The sequence below is a fragment of the Nelumbo nucifera genome, chromosome 4 (assembly GCF_055504915.1).
Source record: "Nelumbo nucifera cultivar China Antique chromosome 4, China Antique-T2T, whole genome shotgun sequence".
In the NCBI taxonomy this organism is placed as follows: Eukaryota; Viridiplantae; Streptophyta; class Magnoliopsida; order Proteales; family Nelumbonaceae; genus Nelumbo; species Nelumbo nucifera.
Genome location: NC_142652.1, coordinates 12,909,997 through 12,931,528, shown reverse-complemented (window position 1 = coordinate 12,931,528; position 21,532 = coordinate 12,909,997). Strand labels below are relative to the sequence as shown.

Sequence of the window (21,532 nt, the reverse complement as noted above, 5' to 3'; positions counted from 1 at the left end):
GGTACCTTGTAGTTTAATGGTTACTGTATTGCCAGGAGGTATCCAACACAAATTACAAAAGTCCTCCATGATGTCTAGGTAGCAAATCCTATTACTGTCAATATTATCCACATGTCCCACGTTACCACCGACATATGACAGCTTCCCATTAATTATCTTCCATTGGCCACCATGGTTGACAACAAACGTATATCTCCCTTCCTCCATTCCTAAACATGATAAAAACAAGATTTTAGCCAATAAAACAAGTTGTAACTAAAGTTGGTTAACCTAATGCTAATTCTACACAATAGAAACATTAAAAAAGTGAATGAAATAGGCAATTTAGAACACCACTCAACTCAAAGCCATTTTGTGAGTGGATGAATCTAATATTTTTAACCATCTATTACATCATTTTGTCTCTTAACTGTTAATATGAAACATGATGATCTGTTAACAAAAGCAGTCAAAAAATTCAATGGGAAAATTGGAAGAAAATAGGTGAGTGTGCTTCTATGTATTAACTGGTTTGCCAATTATTCACTAATTTGCAAAGAGTTTCATAACATTTGACTCTAAAGATCAATCTGTTTAATTGTTTTATATATTGTATTGCTAATATTTGAAAGTTAAAGTTGGATTTATTTAGCCTTCCAAGTACCTATTAGTTGGACTGCAATTTAGCTTGTTTTCTTATCTTACCTTACTCTTTTGCCTTTAGCATTTGAAGGCCCAAAATACCCTGTCATATTTATTAATCTTCTACATTTACTCTAGGACATTTTTAATGGGAATTCAATAGCTTCTTGATTTCCTATTGGAAATTAATATGAGTAGTTAGATGCAAGCTATATTAATGGGAATTCATGAATTATGTTTTTGGTAGTCCTGTTTCATTGTTAAATGTAAGCTATATGAGGAAGCTCAATCCAAAAGAAGTAAGCACTTTATGGAGTTTCTTCCTTCTGATTTCTTTCTTATTTTTTATGTTCTTTGTTTTTTCTTAATTTGTTCCATCTTTGTTGTTTCATTTTTTGTGTTCCTTACTACTATTTTTGTGATTTTATGAACTTTCTGATCTCTTGCAGCTGAATGGTTCCCTGGTCGGTTAGATTTGTAGTGTTTGCATTGATGGCAGAAGGTTCTCAATCCTGAACTCATTAAAGGACCATGGACAAAGGAGGTCAGGATATGTTCACTCTTTTTATTTGTTTATTATCAACTCTATGTGTATATATTATGCATCCATGATTATTTTGTTTCTCCTTTGGTGCTTTCAGGAAGATGATCTTATTATTGACCTCATTTCATTGGCAACACAACCCTTTCTAGGTTGTTCAGGCATTTAGTTGAACACATGGGTTGTATTGGCAACACAACCCTTTCTTTCTGAAGTAGACACGTGTGGATCCAATGTTTGCACTGTAGCAAACATATGGGTCCCAAAACCGCCATTTGATTCAGTCTAAGAGCCGACATGAATGCGATCATAGGCCATGAATCTCAAAGTATGGTTGTACACACACAAATTACAAAGAGATGGTCTCCTACCACAGACAAGGCATTTGTACATACCTCATAAACTACAAGTTTCAATATTCGTCCGTATAACTCACTGCAAAATCGAAAAAACCCTGCAAAAGCGAAAAAATAACATTGTATTCTAATTAGACACTAAAGATTCCTTCGGTGAAAAAAAAAAACCTTTAGTAAAAAACAAAAAAACTCATCTTCGTTTTGTTTAGGGTTTAAACAAAAAGGGGTGTTAAGAGCAGGGATAAAAAACCCACCACTAACCTCCGTCGGATTTCCGCCAGACCTCCACTGTTTGTTATTTGCAGCGATCACCATTGACGGAGATGGCGATGGCGAGCCATCGGGATGGCTTTCTTGTCTTCTCTTCCCTTCGACAGATAGGGCGAGTGTCTGAGAGGGATTGAGTTAATTTAAAAACAATGATAAAAATGTAATTTTGTATAGGGGTATAACGGGCATTTTTAGCTTTTCCTTTCATGGTAAACAGTTAGGGGTATAATTAGTCAATTGTAAGGGTACACTTAATCAATATTCAAACAATAAGGATAGAGTTAGTCAATCAGCTAAACCATAAGGGTAGTTTAAGAAATTTACCTTATTCACATATAATATCACATGAGTGATAATTATTTTAAAATTCTTAAAATATCCTTATTATTTACACCGCTTTAGAAGTTGTAGCGGTGATAACAGTGATTTTGATATCGTCATCGTCGTTAATTGCAACTTCCAAACAACAAAAGTTTAATAAGAAAAAGGTGAAGAAAGTCAGAGGAACTAGTCTCGATATCGGCCACTGGTTTCTTGGGTGAGAAAACATTCGCACACCGCCCTGGGGTACAATTACTGAAGCAATTGGTTGCAACGACGTTCGTGATCGGATGGAATATAGTATCGACGACCCTTATTCTTTTAGGGATAAAGATATTCATGCCCGAATGTTGGAGGAAGAGCTGATGATTGGAAACGATGCAGTTCATGGGGCGTTTATTGTGTTCTCCTCCAAAGGTAGCAGTTGATGTATTGGCGTCTTTATCTCTACCAGCACCCCCACCAATCTGGAATAATTGATGTTGCTGTTGGGGGCTTAAAGACGACAGACTGAATCCCTGTAGCAAAGCCAGATTAGAACTGCCGAACTCCCTGGAGACGTTCATGGGCTGATTGAATGATTGAAGTGCTGCTAACAAAGACGGAAACCCTCCACCTGGATAGTAAATAGAAGGTGGGTTGGGTGCTACCGGAGGAATGGGAGAAGGTGGGATCATCAAATCTACTTCTTTGGTCCTCAGAGTAGGATTACCACCACCACTGGTGGTTATGACTGTAGAGGTGGAGGTTGTGGATGATGTTGTGATAGATGGGGAACTGATGGCAGTTGGTTCTTGATGTAGCGCGATCCGGTCACTCCTAGCTAGCGGTGGCCTGGCTCCTAGCTGGCGACGGGCAGCACCTGAGATGAAAAAGACAGTGAAGGATTCCCGTGGAGCTCACTCGGCGGGAATACTATGACGGTCAAGTTAGAACTCTGAGAGAGAATTGCAGAGAATACAAAGAGAGCTAAGAGTGCAGATAGCGCGAAATCAATTACCTTTTTCCCTTGGGGATCGGGGCCTTTTTATATTGATGCCCTGTCAAATTGGATGTAACCACCTCTGATTCTTTGCCACAACCGTTATTCGCCAGGCTGATTCGATTGGTGCAAGCATCCGTCGTAGAGTACAGTCCTGTCAGTTGAGAGACGTTATGCAAAACCGGCGTGTACCACGCTGCCTGACGTGAGACGTGGGCGCAATCCTCTGGACTGGCAGGTGCTACGCCATCAGACAAGAGACGTGGAAGTAGTCTTGACAGGCACGGTCTTGTCGGATGAGAAGTTTCCTGAAGACTCTGGGTTGCTTGATAGCGAGCTCCTTTGTAGAGAGCTCCCTTGTAGCGAGCTCCAATAGCGAGCTGCCTTGTAGCAAGTCATTCTGTAGCGAGCCGTAGCAAGCTGTAGCGAGCTATCTCGTGGCGAGTTATTCTATTGTGGTTTCAGCAAGCCCATTACGCCGAGTTGCGGCCAAGCTGTCATGCTGAGTTGTCATTTACGTTGAGCCATACCCACGTATCCCTTAGTTAGGAGGTTGGGTCAAATCACCCTCCATCAGTTCTGTAGATTATCGGCGGTATAGGATGTTTTCGGTCGCTTTCCCTTCCTGCAACCACCGCCCACGGGACGTTCCGTTCGGTTCCCCCTTGAGTCCAGTACATTCTACAAGTCTTGCAAAAGTAACGCGGCTACAAGAGGTTATAACTGTTGTAATAAAAGAACTTGGTATTTAGAGAGTCACAACGCGGGCATTTCTGAGGCTGTTGTTGCTGCTGCTTTTGATTCTCCGATGATGGCGCTTTCACCCGCCGATCATGTTATTGCAAGCCCTTCATCTGGTCTATTCTTCTTCCTCCTGCACCTGCTATTCCTCCTCCACCACCTCTATCTTGTTGCATCTCTCTCTCTCTCTCTCTTCAGATCGCTATATTTCTCTAGTTCTTCTTGTAGAGGGATGGCGAGACGGGCGGGGAGGCGAGTTAATTCAAAACGAGATGCTACACATAGCTTTTGCACCCTAATTCAACAGTTCCTTCCCAATCAGGTCTCTAAATAAATCGAGATAAAATTCCTTGCAGGCAGAAGATGGGCATAAAAGAGGAAATGTATATTAGGTGGATATATGTTTTCAAAACTGAATGTGAAACAAATGGGAATTGGAACCAGCAACATTTGGGGCACAGTCATCGGAAATCACAGCAAGGTGCTCTATTGGTTCCCTGTCAAGGAGCACAGGCCCGCACCTAGCTAAGGATTCCAATTCAAATCTCCATCTTCAACAGTAGCAGAGCTTAGGGTTCCGATTCATTCTTTGCGAATTTCACCGATGGTAGTGGCGTTGGTGTTGAAGAAGGATGTGAAGGTCTCCTCCATCATCGACCTTCAAGGCCGGAGGCAGAAAGCATGTTTGCAAAGTTCACGTCTTCTTAGGAGGAGGCAGTGGCACCGGTGGTGAACCTACTCTTCCTCATCCCTAAGAGATCGGAGAGAGACCTTCAGAGTTTTTTTCTTCTCCCTGTTTTTGTTTTTCTTTCTCTTTCCCTCGATATGATTTTAGGTTTATTTGTTCATCAGTTGGGTTTTATTTTGAAAATTTGATAAATGGTGAAGGGAAAATTCGACATTTTGTTTCCTGTTGTACGATATCTAAACATTAAGGATATAGTTTGTCAATTTTGTGAACAGTAGGGGTAGTTTAAGAGATTTACCCTTTAAAAAAAAAAGAAATTGTCTAAAACTCACCATAATTTAAAGCATTCCTCTAAGGGTAAATTTCTTAAACTACCCTTATGGTTTAGCTAATTAACTAAGTATACCTTTACTACGATTTAGCTAATTGATTAAGTGTACCCTTACTGTTTGAAAATTAACTAACATTACCCCTATTGTTTTTGAGAACTGACTAATCCTTCTTAATCATTAACATGTGTCAGGAGATATGAAAAAGACTATTTTACCCTCCACTATAGATTATTTGGATCTCTCCCTCTTCCTCCCATTCTCTTCGCTAGAACTGTTGGAACGACGGATGATGACTAGATTTGGGTTCCTTGCAGATCTAAGAGATACTCAAATATGGGTTCCTTACTCCTCGGATCTTTCCCTCTCCCACTCATTCTCTTTGCCAGAATTGCTAAAACGACGGATGATGACTTGATCTCAGATCTGGGTTCCTTACTTGGATCTCTCCCTCTCCCTCTCATTCTTTTCGTTTGAATTATCGAAATGGCAAATGATGACCGGATCTCAAATCTAAGTATCTCTCAGATCTGGGTTCCTTACTCGGATCTCTCCCTCTCCCTCTCACTTCGCTGAAATTGCAGGAACGGCGGATGATGACCGGATCTATCTTCTTTTAGGTTAGGTCACAAAACCATGTAAAACGAGATGAACAAAGCTTTGCAAGTAGCTTGCGGGATGAACAAAGCTTTACAGCAAGTGGAAAAACGAAGACGGAATTTAGACTGTTAACCTTTGCATTTGCGGCAGTTCTAGAGAAGAGAATAAGAGGGGCGCCAACCTCTACAGTTGTAGAGGTTCTAGAGAAGAGAACGAGAGGGGCGCCGACCTCTACAGTTGTAGAGGTTCTAGAGAAGAGAACGAGAGGGGCGCTAACCTTTGCAGTTTTGGAGAAGAGTAGTGGTTCCAGAGAAGAGCACTAGAGAAGAGTGGCGGTTCCAGAACTCTGTAGTTCCGATGAAGGTTAGACCTCTGTAGTTCTAGAGAAGAGAACAAGAGGGAGAAGGAAGAGGAGAAAGGTTGTAACTGTAATTCCCCTATAGCATTCGACCTCTACAGTTTTGGTGGTTCCAATGGTTCCAGAGAAGAGAACGAGAGGGAAAAGGAAGAGGGGGAAGGTCATAATTGTGATTCCCCTATAGCATTCGACCTCTGCGATTCTGGCAGTTCTTGAGAAGAGAATGAGAACGAAAGGGAAGGATCATAGATCTACAGTAAAAGAGGGGGAGGTCGGAGGTGGAGGGTAAATTTGGGTTTTTAAAAAATTATGTCATGTGCTTATGAGTTTTGACGGAATATTAACATAACTTAACAGTAAGGGTAGAGTTAGTCAATTGTTAGGAACAGTAGGGGTAGTGTTAGTTAATTTTCAAACATTAAGGGTACACTTAGTCAATTAGCTAAACCATAAGGGTAATTTAAGAAATTTACCCTTTCTCTAATCCTCTTAAACCCACCATAACTTTTTAAAACATTTAGGGAACCTTTACATTAAATAGACTAATAGATGTTGGTAGATTACTATTTTACCCTTCTATTCTAAATGGAAAATAAAGCAAAACTTTAATAAAAACAATAAAAATCACTTTATCCATTGTAATTCCAAATGCACCAAGGACCAAAATCAAGAAAAGATTTATAGTTAAGAAGAGGACACGTGGCACTATAGGACCCAACGTCCACTTCTATCGGATGTCAATTAGAATAAAGGTGTATTGAATAAAAATTATGCTGACATAAAAATATGTTTAATAAGGCTGATATGTCATTGAGGGGCAGTTTGGTCATAAAAATTGCATTTATGCTGATGTGGATAATTTCTGTCAATGAACACTAACGGTGCTCTAATTGATGATGAGTTTTCGAAAACAAAAAGTCATTGACATGGGGTTCTATGGACGTTTTACAAAGTTATAACAAGTTTAAGAGAAATGCTTAAAAGTCACAGTGAGTTTTAGACAATTTCCCTTTAAAAAAAATTGCTTACTGTCTAGAAATTGCTTTCAACTACTCAAGTTCTGTGGCAATTAAATCCTTCTTGAGGTTAATACTAGTTAATGGAAAATTGGAAAAGACATTCTTACCTATCATTTTTCTTTAAGTTTTCAAAATTAAACATTTGAAAAAAGACTTAGGGTCCATTTGGTTCACAGTCGGAATCAGAATCAAAATCGGAATAGTCTATTCTCATAGTCTATTTGGTTTAGACAAGAATGGGAATAGGAATTGGAACCAGTAGGAAAGAGATTTCATTCCCAAGGGAGAGGCAAGGAATGGCCATTCCATCAGAAATGGAAATGGGAATCCAATTCCGCCCAACCAAACAGTTGGAATTGAAATAGCCCATTTTGATTCTGATTCCAGACCCCTATTCTTGCAAACCAAACGGAGCCTGATAACATTTAAATAAACCTACAACATTTGAACAATCCAAGTATCTTTTGCTTATGTCATGCTTGAACGTTGATTGTTGATTATATTCATGGATTCTCAACAACCAATTGTGACTTTGTTCAAGAACTCCTTTGTTTGTGATGAGCCAGAGAGCCAGGGATTTAGTTATGCCGCCTAGTAGACCTGTGATGGTTTCACCGGAAAGTTTGACACCCATATGGAAAGGAAGGTGCAATAACTATCGGAGATAATTATGACTTTGCTTGAGTGTTGATTGTTGATTATATTCATGGAATTTCAACAACCAGTTGTGTCTTTATTCAAGAACTCCTTTATTTGTGATGAGCCAGAGAGCCAGGGATTCAATTATTCTCCTAAACCTGTGATGGTTTCATCGGAATGTTTGACACCCATGGAAAGGAAGGCACAATAGCTATCGGAGATGATGTATAGATAGAAGCGTTTTTGAAAATTTGGATATGTTAAGATTTATTTTAAAATTTGAAGGATATGGGAGGGAAAGTTGACCATAAAAAGGGCAATATTAGAATTTAAAAAATAAAAAATTCTATATATCCCATGTGATACATGTGAAGAGATTATGATGGAACACTATCGGTGGGGGTTGATTTAGTCAATTGTCAAAAAAACTTAGAGTCTTTTTGGTTTACAATTGGAATTGGAATCAAACTCCTTCGGATCAGAATCGAAATGATCCATTCCCATTGTCTGTTTGATTCAGACAGGAATAGAAATGGGAATTGGAATCAACAGGAATGGGATTTCATTCTCAAGGAAGGGAGAGGGAATGACTATTCCCACTAATGGGGGAATGCCATTTCAATGAGAATGGGATTCCCATCCCGCCCAACCGAACAGTTGGAATCGGAATAGCCCATTCTAATTCCAATTCCAGACCTTTATTCCTGCAAACCAAACGAGGCCTTAGGAATACTTTAAGACAATTTCTAAATGGCAGGGGTAGAACAATCAATTTCTTAACTAAAACTTGAGGACAATTTGTACATTTTTTGTGGGCATGATCTTGACCATTCAAATTAGCTGGTGAATCTGCATTGCACAAAAAGCTATTATTGGTGGATGATTCCACTTCCAAGCGTGTATACAAATCATCAAAAGTAAAGTTGTCACGTAGGCTGCAATTGAAAGCGATGTAAAACGTCATCAACATAAGAGTATATGAAATATCAATGGGGTTTTACAACGAATTGTACAAAATGTTACCGTCGAGCTTCGAAAAGCGTTGAATTTTTACATTGATTTTATTGATATAGTCTTGTAATATTTACATCAATAATCAAATGACATTTTACATGCAGCCCTAAGTGTCAATAATTAAACGAGTAAATGCCTTAAACTACCCAAAGTTTAAAAAATGAATAAAACTTTCTGTACTGTGTGAAAAATCCCTTAAACTAGATTTTCTAACAAGTGACTAATTCTACCCCTATCGTTAATATACTGTCACATTTCATCCACATGGTCAAGTGAGCGGTGTCTAGCTGGTTCGTTCCAGCAGAGACAAAGGAATTCGAATCCCACTACCACCATATTTGACGGAGGGGCTATATGGTGTGGTGCTGGCGTGCTGCTCTTACCAAATACCAAAAAAAAGAGGTTAAAAACTAACAGCCCTGAAAAACATCAAGGCTGAATAAGCAATAAAAGGCAGCAGTATACGTTTCTGGCAATAGGAATTCCAACCGTGCAGACTCCATTAACGAATTTCAATTCCATTAGAATGACAATAGGAAAAAAAGTTAAAAACTAACAGCCTTGAAAAATATAAAGGCTTAAGTTTAAGCAATTAAACAGCAACAGTATAAATGTCCCTCATCCTCCGTCAACGTAACACTGTAAAAAATGCCTCTTCACCCGTTCTGGTTTTTCAATGGTGAGTAGCAGCCAAAGCTAATGTGCGTGGTGCACCAAATAACACAATTTGCCCACTAATTTGCCACTAGATCCAGCATGGCAGGGTTATCAAGCTGTCCACAAAACGAGAATAAAGATTTTCTTTCCACTCCAAAATTTGTCTTTTTCCTTTTAATACCAATCTATCATCTATATCAAGACTCCCTTGAACTTGCTGCTCCAGCATCATTTCAACATTTCCTTCCTAGAGACTTCAGTGTTAAACATGAACTCATCATCTTGGCGGGAAGGTTTCAGAATAAGGCTTGGATCTCTTAATCTTTGATCAGGTGAATTCACAATGGAATATGGGCTCCTGACCTCCTTACCATTAAAATGCAGAGGCTTGAAGAACATCACAATAACCAAGTCATATGAATTGGCTTGAAAACCAGTAGCTTTCTACTTTGATATATGCACTACTCAAAAATCTCCGTCAGCTGGTACAAGCTTTAGTAACTTTGCAAGGTCATAAGACTTGAAATCTTTTCCGTAACATAAACTTAGATCCAGTGGTGTCTTCCCATCCTGAACATAATAAACAAAGAAGCAAAACTGTTATGCTCAATGAGAACCTGATAAATTTTTGGATTGATAGGTATTTAAGAGAAGTTATTAGAACTATTACCTAAAGCACATTTCCTTCCAAGAACTTATACTAAACTCAGAAGGTTCAGAAATGTGTAGTAGTTTTCCTTTTCCTCCTATTTTGTATCTAAATTTATGGAGAAAAAGAGAAATGGAATAAAGCAGGTTTTCGGTGAAAAGGTAAAGAAGAATTTATCAATTCCTAAAGCACAGTTCAGCCAGGAGAGGAGACCAACCATGTAACTGAAAATGTTTATCCTAATTTCCGGTGTAATGACCTTCTATCTGACCATGACTATCAACATATGGGCAAAATGGAGGGGTGCATCCAGAGTCTAATGTGATGGGTAAATATCACTTAGGTTAAAAGGAAAATTCTATAAGACAGTTTTAAGGCAAGCAATACTTTATAGAGCAGTGTTGGGCAGTTAAGAAACATGTCCAAAAAAATGAGTGTGGTAGAAATGTGTATGCTGAGTGGAAAAACAAGAAAGGGTCAGAAATGAAGTCATTCAAAGGAAACATAGGAGTAGCCCCAGTAGGTGATAAAATGAGAGAAGGTAGATTAAGATGGTTTGCTCACATGCATAGAAGACCATTGTATGGGCAAAAGGTCAATCCTTAAGGTAAGAACTTGTATGGATAACCATGCTGAAAGAACCTGAGAATATGGGCTCAAAATCAGGTACATCATTTTTGATGAATAAAATCAGGTACATCTTCCCATCAGAAAAACTGAAGACTTAATGTATACTTGCCTTGTTTCTTCGGTTCTTATCAGCACCATTGACTAAAAGAACTTTTGCTATATCCCGACATCGACTTTGTATTGCAACATGCAATGGGGTCCAACCTTCCTGAAGAGTAAATGAAAATAAATGGATGGGAAGGGAAAGGAGGAATAAAAGAAGTTATTTGGGAAAACTATAAAAAATGAAGAGGAAAGGACCCTTACATTATCTGCAACATTTACATCAACCTTGTATTTGATTAATAACTTTACAGTTTGCATTGCACCAACTTGAACTGCATAATGAAGTGGGGTAGCACCATTCTGTCACAAGGAAGAAATCAGGCAATCAAACATCTGGTCTCTCCAGAATCAAATAGAAAGAACCATGCAAATTAGGATACGGGAAGCACTTTCTCACCCTATCTCTGATGTGTGGATTTGCACCTTTCCTCAAAAGATGACTAATAACAACTTCCTTTTTACCAATAACTGCCTTATGAAGAGCAGTGAAACCATCCTGTTCACCAAACTGACTCAAGCTCCAATGATAATGGCGAGCGAGGACAAATTGAATGTTGAAGCATTGATTGAAAAAATAAAAGGGAAAAAATATTAAACATACCCTGTCAACTGCATCAATGTCAACACCCTGCTCAAGTAGTTTATCCATGAAATTTATCTGTCCTGATAGTGCAAGAGTATGAAGTGGACTCCATTTTTCCTGTGTGAGAATTACAATTTTTTTAGTTGAAAAGCTTAGTTAACAAAAAAAATGCAGATAGATAGCTTACAATTAAATTGCTTAAGAAATGACAGTTAATGAACTACACAAGGTCAAGCCTATGATACAAAATAAAAAGCAGATAAGGTGCAGCAAGAAAGACTGAAGAACACCTAGAAAGAAATCAAATAAGGGGAAAAGAAAGGACTTCTTCATGCTTTGGAAACTTAACAGTTGATATTTTCCTCAGAACAGGAGCTTCATTCTGTTGCAAAATTGCTTTCTCTTCTGATCCCAAAAGCTGTTCAACTTCTGGAATTATTAAAAGAGAAGTCAATATTTAACACTGTCACATTTATAGATGGAAGAAATGCAAAACTGGCATGTCTGTGAAATTAAAAACAGTAAGTTCCATATTATGTTTACTATAGGTAAAGAACAAGAATAAAATCTGCAATGTACCAGAAACTATGTGGAGAAAACCTTGACTAATGTCAATCTAAAGTAAAAGTGAGATTCACATTAGATTTATTTATATGTAGAATTCTCTATATGCAGAAGCAACATAAATAAACAAAATCTAAATGTTGTCTAACCATATATTAATTTGTCATCTTTGAACTAGTAATAGTTTGTCAAAAGGATGAGCCTAAACATAAAGGAATTAGCATATGAAATCTTAATATCTAATGTGAAATTTTCTCCCGTTGTCAAGGATTAAATATTTACCAGAACTTTGAAAGTTTCAATATTTTGTTCAGGTTTGAGGATGACCAGAGCGGAATCTTCAGAGAATTATACAAAACTCTGGTTTCAGCCCATAATGGGGGAAATAGAAAATAATTTACATGACTAGATAAAACAGAATCACAAAGGATAAAAGATAAATACGATAAGAGAGAAAAAAAAAAAAGAGGGTAAACAGAAAAGACATCATGATGTACAAAAATTTAACTTCAAGCATACTGATTTTTTTTTATATTTCATACCCTTTACAAAATTCAGCCGAAATATAAGATTTTTTTTCATGCTATATGGAAATGGAATCAAGATTTAAATCATTGTCCACTGCATACTTAACTAGTACAATGATAAGACATACATGGGCACTGAATTGTCACTATATTAACTTTTAATTTGGAAAAAAGGAACGTATAAAGAACAATTTGATCACTCGCATTCTTGCAATAATTAAAACTCTAATTTGGAAGGCAGAATGATAGGCAATAACTCATGCACTTAAAGTTGACAGGCATTCTCTAGTATAATGGATAACTAATCAAGAATTTTGTGAAATAAAAGTAGATAAAGACGCTGATTCAAATTTGAGTTATAGACAAAAAAAAAAAGAGATACAGAAATAAAAATCATTTGTGCTTCGACTTGATTCACTGTAATGACGTTTTCTTAGCTTTCCAACTGCTTAAACTGCAATCAAAAGCCTCTTCTGAACATGGATTGCAATTCCCATTGTCTTTTTTCTTTTCTTTTCTTTTTTTTTCGAGAGAGAGATAATAAAAGTTTAACCCTAGAAATATTTCTTCCTCTCCGCCCTCCCAAAGAGAGCACGAGTAGTGAAGACGGTTTTAATTCTACACGTTCTTGCAGTAAGGAATAATGCAGAAAGTATCTAGACATTGGTATTATTCCTAAATCCAAAAAGCCGAAACTCGGCAAAAGTTCATACGGGAAAATAGAAACCAAAAACAAGACTTCCATACATGAGGATAATCAACAAAACGAATAAAGCCCAGAAGTAGTTCGAAGAAAAACGAAAAAGCTACAAAAGAAAATGAATAAAATACCGTTCAAGAGGTCCTCCTCGTACTGAGTACTTGGGAATTTGAATTTAGTAACACTTGCAACAGCAACAGCAACAGCAGGAAGTCCTTCTTCTTCCCAATCGCTCTCGAAGTCCAAATCATTTTCTTGTTCTTGTTCTTCGTCTTCGTAATCACTGCCACTACCGTCGTCAGGTTCTTCCCAAGTGCCCCGCGGGGCTTCAAATGAAGAAGCCCCTTTCGACTGGAGGGCACAAATTCTTGATTTCGTGGTCGAACCTGTAGTAGGAGCTAAAACCCTAATTCCCCATGGATTCCAGTCCTTGGGGGTTTCATAGCTTCTGCTGTTATTTGGGGCAATACAGAGTGAAGGAAGCAAACGATTGGAAGAAAATCCGCACAGCACCAACATCTTTTAATGGAAGAACGCGCGAATGCTTTAACCAAACTATATGATTTTGTTTTCGCGGAGGAGAAGCAGTTTATACGATAGACCCGGTGAGTAGATTCAAAGAAGGCAAATTTCTTTAGATAAATTTCTTAAACTACCCTTATAATTTAGTTATTTTACTAAATATATTTTTACTGTTTAAAATTTATTAACGTTATTTTTACTGTTTTTTACAATTGACTAATCCTTTCCTTACGGTTAATATTCCGTCATAAACCATTTAAATATGCATCACATTACTATTATAACTTTCAAACATACTCTTACCCTTGTTATAACTTCAGCACCGGCATCTGCATCAATGTTGTGACTCTCCCTCCCCTTCCTTCGTATTTGAATCCTTCTGAAGGTTTTCAATGGCAAGAGAAGACTTTTGTTCAATTGGTTTATCGTCTTCATGGACTTGGCCTGAATTTCCGGCTATGAACTTTATAGCTAACAGAGTACCCTATAGGTAGGAGAGATGGAAGAGTGCCTTCAGTTTCTATTGTGACACAGGCTGGTGGACTCCATTCACATTCCCTCTTCTGCCTCTCCTTCCACTTGACATCGGTGATGTTCGCTGATTTCTCACTATTTTCTTGGCGGTGTTCTGCCACCGCCGCTGTATCAATAAACATCAAAACCCACCGTTCTGCAAATGGAGAGAGAGAGGTGGAACAAGGGAGAGAAAGTACAGGTCGAGAGAGGGCGGTGGAACAGGTGAGAGCGGAGGTAGGGAGCGAGAGAGAGAGAGAGAGAGAGAGGGCGGTGGAATAGGGGAGAGCGGAGGCAGGGAGAGAGAGAGAGAGTAAAAACCATTACCGTTCATGGAGATTCATGCGGTTGTAAACTTGTAATTCGCATGAGATTTCTCTCATGGCCGGCATTGAACCGAGAAATCTCTCTCTCTCCCCCCTCTCTCTCTTTGACGAGATCAATCGGATCGAATTCAAAAGCTCCGCGAGTTCAGAATTCAGGATAAGTGAATAACTGATAGATCGATTTATTGGTTGTGATTTAGTTTGTTTTAATCTAGAAACAAGGGTCTTGAATACGCCAACGCAGTCTGGAGATTGACGAATTGGTTTTTTGGTGTTGAAGATATGATTATATCGGTTGGTAAAATTTTGAGATATCAGGTGCTCTTTTATCCTTTTCTTTGCTCTTGCTGATATTACTAGCTGTGATTCAGTTTCTTTTAATCTAGAAACAAGGGTCTTGAATGTGCCAACGCAGTCTGGAGATTGACGAATTGGTTTTCTGGTGTTGAAGATTCGATTATATCGGTTGGTAAAATTCTGGCAGGTGCTCTTTTATCCTTTTCTTTGCTCTTGCTGATATTCTCGTCTTTCAATTGATTCCGAACTCTCTGATCTGGAGATCTGTCAGTGGAAATTGTTCGTATTGAGTTGGTAATCCCAAAACCGTGGAGATCTGTCGATGGCGACAACAGGGAGAGAAATGGATTGTGCACCAGGTCGAGAGAGATAGGGGAGCTATCGCCGCTGCGTGTAATCCCAACACTGATTGCTATAGCCGGAACGATTGCTCCAATTGACAAAAGAGTCCTTTGGAAAATCAACCGATTAGTGTAGCTGGAATTATATCCGATTTTTGAAAATTTAAAGAAGAAAGATGGATAAAATAGTCTTTTAATCCTTCTGTTAACTAAATCATAAGGATACACTTAGTCAAATCACTAAATCATAAGGATAGTTTAAGAAATTTACCCATTTCTTAAACTACCCAACTATTTAGTTAATTACTAATTGTCTTAAACCACCTTAATCTTTCTGACAATTGTCATCATGTTAAACATTGACCAAAAAAAAAGTAAAAAGTCATATTTATCCTCCAATCCCAAATGCCGATCCTTGCTAGTAATTAAAGACCGGTAATCGAGCAACAATTGTAGACACCTCAAGCCACGCAGGAGTAGATAAAGTACAGAGAACTCTCCATTTTATTCTCGAATCAAAATTCTGCATTTTCGATCAGAAATCGAAAGAGATGTAGGGCTTGTTCGTTTCCTCTTAACTTTTATCTCTTAAGAGGAATCTTTTAACTTTAAGGGAAAAATGGTTGTTTGTTTTCTCTTATCTTTTATCTCTTAAAGTGCAATCATACAACCTTTTGTTTTCCAATGACGCCCCCCCCAAAAGACAAACAAAAACTCTCATATATGGGGTCAAAATGGATATTTGATAATTCAGAATTCAAAGCAACATTCTCTACATTCAGAGTTTAGAGGAAAGAAAAATTCACTAATACCAATACACCTCTTAATGTAATTATTGTACTTTCAGATGTCAGACTTCAAAGCAAACAAACAAGCCCATAGTCTACTCGAGACCAAGACGATCACGGTACCCACACGCAAGCCTTCTCAGATATACTCCCAACACGACTTGTGGGATGGTGACAAGGGCTCATATAGCCACATATAAGGTTTGTTGGAGCATAGGTTGTTTCGGTTCAGACATACTTGCCAAAATGGATCGGTCCATTGCTGACGTTGTGGATGTGCTATCACTCTCTCTCTCCTGCTTTCTATCTGTTGTTGTCATCGCTGCTACAACTTCAAGTGGCGGTGGTCTCTCTCTCTTTCTCTCGACTCTTTGTCTCTCTCCCCCTTTCGCTCTTTCTATCCACGGCCACCATCTTCGTTGCAACTTCAAGCGGCAGTGGTAGTGGTTTGTGTGTGTGTGTGTGTTCTCCATCTCTCTCCCGCTTTCTATTTGTTGTTGCCATCGCCGTTGCAACTTCAAGCAGCAATGGCAGTGGTCTCTCTCTGCTCTTCGTCTCTCTCCCGCTTTTTGTCCGTCGCAACCATCGCCGTTGCAACTTCAAGTGGTAGTAGTGGTCTCTCTCTTTGCTCTCTGTCTTTCTCCCCCTTTCGCTCTTTTCTGTCCATTGCTGCCATCGTGGCTGCAACTTCAAGTAGTGGCATTTTTTTTGCTTGCTCCCTTAATCTCTCTCTCTCTCTCTCTCTCTATCTATCTATCTATCTATCTATCTATCTCTCTCTCTCTCTCTATATATATATATATATCCAGTCTCTACTCTATGTCTCTCTCCCCTTTCATTCTCTACGACATTTTCATGGACAATCGGCCATGCCATCGACAAAGGACAAAGAGAGGTTTCCACCAATCAATCGGTCGTGCCAAAACCAAGACACAAGAAACCAAAGCATTCTGCTCATCTTTTGAAACCCTGATCCTCCTCTCTTACTTCTCTTCAAGTCTGTCATTTTCTTTCTTCTTCCACTATAAGACTGGAAACCAAGAAAAAGATACCCCCAACAAAGCTGATCTCTCTCTCTCTCCACACAAGTCCAATCAATTGTTGGTCGAAGCATATAGCCAACCGATCAACCTTTTCTCTTGCTTGATCTGGCATTTTAAGGATTGTAGGGGTTTCAATTCCGATGTAATCTCCGATCCATCAAGTCTGCGGGATTTGCAACAAAACCCCACCGATATCTCTCCCATAAAAATAAAGAAGGTTGTATTGGGTTTTAAAAAATTTTTATCGGTCACATGATGTCACATGTTACGGATTTTGATGGAACATTAATAAATGCTAACAACAAGGGTAAAGCTAGTCAATTGTCAGAAACAGTAAGGGTGGTTTAAGACAACAATTAAACAGTAAGGGTACCATGAACATCCAATTTGAAATTGAGTTTGGGGTTCACTCCATGGATGAAATGGTATGGAGCCGCCACCCATCGATACAAGGAACATGGGAGTGATGGGCCTCCCAAGTTCGAGAATCAAAACAAGACTCTCATGTGATCCCAAAAGAGGCTATTCTAGGTACTTTATAGGGGAGAGAGGGAAGGTGTTAGGCACCCCTCTCTCATACTCAACATGTAGTACCATTCCCCTACTTCGGTAAAGAAAGAATAAGAACAAAAGAAAACAAAAAGCTACAAGATTTCTAGCAACCTTGCCCATTAAAAATGATAGTCATGGTGAGCTTGTTTCCCAAGTGATTTAACCCTCTCATTCTCTTTTTGGATGAGAGAAACCCTTAAAGGAGCAAAGGATTAGGTAACTGCATGCATCCTCCTTCTTTATCCAAGGTTCCCCTCATTCCTACTAGGCTAATGAGAAAAAATCAAAGCACAAGGGAATCAATCCCCTATTAACCACCTCACTTAGGGCTCACTAAGCACAATCTACACACGATTTAAAAAAAAAAAAGGAAACAAAACAAACTGATAAACAAGATAGAAAAACTAACTTGAACTAGAGTTTAACATGGAGCCGAGATACTATTAAACATGTATTCTAACATTCAAATAAAAAAGATCCAATATGTATATTCATTTAACTAGACAAATCTGAAGTTAAATACAATAAGAGAAGAAATTTCAGCAATGATATATATTCTAATTATGTTAAATAACTAATAAATGACATAGAATGTTATCCAAACCAGACAACAAAGTGTTTTAATAATTTATACTCCAAGTCACCAAGAAATTAACTAAAAAGAATAACAAACATCATCCAATAAAAAAAAATCAATGCTGAAATGAAATAAATAAAAAAAAACACCTAGAGCATTACGAAGATTCAAGAAAACAAAAAAAATACTAAAATAAAACAAAAACAAAAAATAAAAAATGATGAGGTGAGGGGCTCACCTCTTTGTGGCCTTTTGACATACACACAAGATAACTGATTGAAAATGTTGACGTCTCTTTTTGAGGTTGAGCTTTGCCTGAATCGAATGGGTAGAGGGGTTACTTCTCCAACGTTTCTTTGAGACTTTCTTTTTTTATTCTTGGATTGAATGATGATGGAGGATAGGTTCAGCTGGACTCTTGGAAGGGAGAAGGTTCAAGGAAGAAAAAGGGTTCTGTTTTGGGGTTAACAAAATTAGGGTTTTGATGGAGCTAGATTTCAGTTTGGGGTTGAGAAGTATGAAGAAGAGGGTGATGGGTAAGTTAGTGAATTTCAGTTAGGGGAAATAGAAGGGTAAAGAGGGATATCAGAGAGAGAAAGAGAGGGATTTCGGTGAGAGAGAGATAGAGGGAAATGGATTCTTTACCTTAGCCAAAAATAGTGAATGGACGTGCTCCTTTCCTTTTCCTCTTTCCTCTTCTCATCTTCATCTTCTTCTTCCTTCTTTTTTGCCGGCCAAATGGAGATCCCTTTTTATTTTTCTTTTTCCTTTCTTTCTTTTGTTTTTGGTTGGGGCATGAAGATTTGATGGTGGCGTTTTCAGTTGGGGTTTAGTTGAAAGGAGAGGTGAAAGAAGACGATGAGAGGGAGAGTTCAGTGGTGCTGTGTTGGTAGAGGTTGAAGGAGATGGAGATGGGTAGATTCAATGGTGGAGGAAGAAGGCGGAGAGGAGAGGAGGAAGGTAGAGTTTGGTGGTGAGAACTTGAGGGAGTGAGGGAGGGAGGAGGAAAGTCTGAGAAAGAATCCCCAAAAAAAAAACAGGGAGAAGTACAAATCAGCCTAGCTCAGAATTTACTAGGCCCAAAGTACAGGGGGAATGCATCCTGACCATGAATTGATGCCAAATTCACGGGCAGGATGTGGTTTATAGGGGGGGACAGGGCTAGTTGTAGGGGCGGGGGGCTGGAATTCAGAATTCTGCATCGTGTGTCTCTGTACTTTTCCCAAAAAAAAAACCCCTTCTCTTGGCTGGTTCATTTTTATAGTATAGGTTTTTTCTTCTTTTTTTTTAATTATTTTTTATTGTTAAACCGAATGGGATAGGGCCGGTTTGGTTTGGTTAAGTTGGGATGGTTTAGTCTCATTAGAACTAAATTAGTTATAGTTTGATTAGGCTTGAACTAAAAAGGAGAGGGTTAGTTAAGGTTTCTCTTAGGATTTCTTTAAGGTTTGGAAAGGATGGAGGGTTGAGATGTTTTGTTGCTAATCTAAGGGTGGAAAGGTTCCTAGAGTTTCCTCATTCTTTTTCCGTTTTTTCTCATTGGCTCCTCCTCCTAAACCAAATTTAATAGACTAGGGGACAACTCCCCTTGATTTGCTTGCTCTCCCTTGTCTCCTTTCCTTTAATGCCTAGAACGAGGGGAGTTTTAAATTTAAAATTTGAATTTGAGGGGATAGGTGGTGGCTAGGGTTTTAGAATTTAGGCTTTTGGGGTGTGGAAGTGAGGGTTAGGCCGATCCTAGGAGAATTAAGGGGGGGGGGGGGGGGGCTCAAATCTAGGGATAGGATTGATTCTAGGTTTAGTGGGGGCTTTAGGTGATTTTCCAAAATGTGTAGGGTCCTAATTGAAGATGTGTAGGGGTTTTTTGTAATGAAAGGGCAAGTCTAAGGGGTATGGTGTGAAGGATTCAAGGGTTGAGATTAAAACTCAAGATATTAGGGTTTTTCTCAACCAACGAGATCGCATGAATTGGAATCTTCGTAGATGGAGGGATAAAATGGGGAATTTTGTAATGAAATTTTCCAAGAGGGTTCTAAGGTGTTTGAAAAGGGCAATGATGGGGTTTGATGGCCTCGAGGAGTGTGCCCGAGTAAGAAATCATGATTTGGAGTGTGTTGAGCACTAGGGTCGTCGAATCAGGATTTTTCTTAATAGAAGGGTAAAATGGTAATTTTGGGTCTAAAAAAAGGAGGAGGATTTATTCTGGTGTCTAGGAAGGTGATGACGGGGTCTTGGATGGAGTATCTCAATGAAGATATCAGATTAGGAGAGCGGTGGCTAATGAGGATCATCGATTTGGAATCTTTGCGTACAAAGGGTAAAATGGGTATTTTGTAGTATGAAATTGGATGGACGGTTGATCAAGAAGTTGGTGGTGGTTTTAGTATAGTTTGGGGCCTTAGATGAAGTGTTTCGATGAAGATCTTGGATTTTGAGAATAACGACCAATGAGGATCCGTTGGTTTGAAATCTTTGCATACAAAGGGCAAAATGGATATTTTGAGGTCTGAAATTGGATGGATGGTTGATCAAGAAGCTGATGGTGGTTTTAGTATAGTTTGAGCATCTTAGGGGACTTATCATGATGGGGATCTAATATTTTGAGAGTGGTAGCTAATGAGGATCGTCGATTTAGAATCTTTTTGGATAAAGAGCAAAATGGACATTTTGAGGTCTAAAATTTGGTGGGTGTTCAATCAAGTGGTTGTTGAAGATTTTGTGAAGGTTTAAATGTCTCGGGAGAGGTGTCATGATCGAAACCTAAGATTTTGAGTGTAATGAGCAACGTGAGTAGTCAATTTAGAATCTTTGTGTATGAAGGGTAAAATGGACATTTTGAGGTCTAAAATTTGATGGGTGTTCAATCAAGTGGTTGTTGAAGATTTTGGAAAGGTTTGAGTGTCTTGGGAGATGTGTCATGGTCGAAATCTAAGATTTTGAATGTAATGAGCAACGAGAGTGGTCGATTTAGAATCTTTGTGTACGAAGGGTAAAACAGACATTTTGAGGTCTGAGATTTGATGAGTGATCAATCAAGTGGTTGTTGAAGATTTTGGGAAGGTTTGAATGTCTTGGGAGAGGTGTCATGATCAAAATCTTAGATTTTGAGTGTAATGAGCAACAAGAGTGGTTGATTCAAAATCTTTGTATATGAAGGGCGAAATGGGGATTTTTGGGTCCGAAATTTGGGTGGTGGATATCTTGGAATATGTGGAGTTTAATGGGGGTGTCTGGTGATTTTAAAGGTGTTGGAATTTATGGAATCTATGTCGTGGGTGTTTTAACTAATAAGGGGGCTTGAAATGGAATCTTGGGTTGATGGATTGGTAATTAAGGGAATTTTTAAGTTTGACTTTAGTGGAGTGGCATGGATTTGAATTATGAGGTTGTTGTGAGGGTTTTATCGTATTGGGGACTTGTGGATCGTAGGTTTTTCATTTGAGAAGTGTTGTAGTGTAAGATGTGTTGAAATGGAATCTCTAATGGATGAATGGTAAAATGAAGGAATTTAGAGCTAAAATTTGGTGTGATTGGATGATAAACAAGTTTGCTTCATATGATGGAGTCTGATCGGGTAAAAGGTGTGTTGGTGTGGCACAATTGGGACCATCAAAAGGGAATCTTGTGGATTTGATGGTGGACTTGAAGCTATTTGAGTTGAAATTTAGTTTCTTAGGGT

General features: G+C 38.6%; 1 protein-coding gene across 4 annotated transcripts; it reads right to left on the bottom strand.

The window, feature by feature from the left end:
* Nucleotides 1-8,945: 8,945 nt before the first annotated feature.
* Nucleotides 8,946-13,621, bottom strand: EMB506 (Ankyrin repeat family protein). Of its 4 annotated transcripts, none has more exons than XM_010273725.3 (8): nt 13,026-13,621; nt 11,453-11,532; nt 11,122-11,220; nt 10,918-11,028; nt 10,722-10,820; nt 10,525-10,623; nt 10,350-10,427; nt 8,946-9,706 (listed from the first exon to the last, which is right to left on the bottom strand). In XM_010273725.3, exons 1-8 carry the CDS (start codon nt 13,411-13,413, stop codon nt 9,602-9,604), a joined length of 1,059 nt encoding a protein of 352 aa, XP_010272027.1. In that variant the 5' UTR covers nt 13,414-13,621; the 3' UTR covers nt 8,946-9,601. The 4 variants fall into 4 exon arrangements, with proteins under 4 accessions (XP_010272027.1, XP_010272028.1, XP_010272029.1 ...); XM_010273726.3 differs by having other exon boundaries at nt 10,918-11,016; nt 13,026-13,546; XM_010273727.3 differs by lacking the exon at nt 10,350-10,427 and having other exon boundaries at nt 13,026-13,547.
* Nucleotides 13,622-21,532: the final 7,911 nt, after the last annotated feature.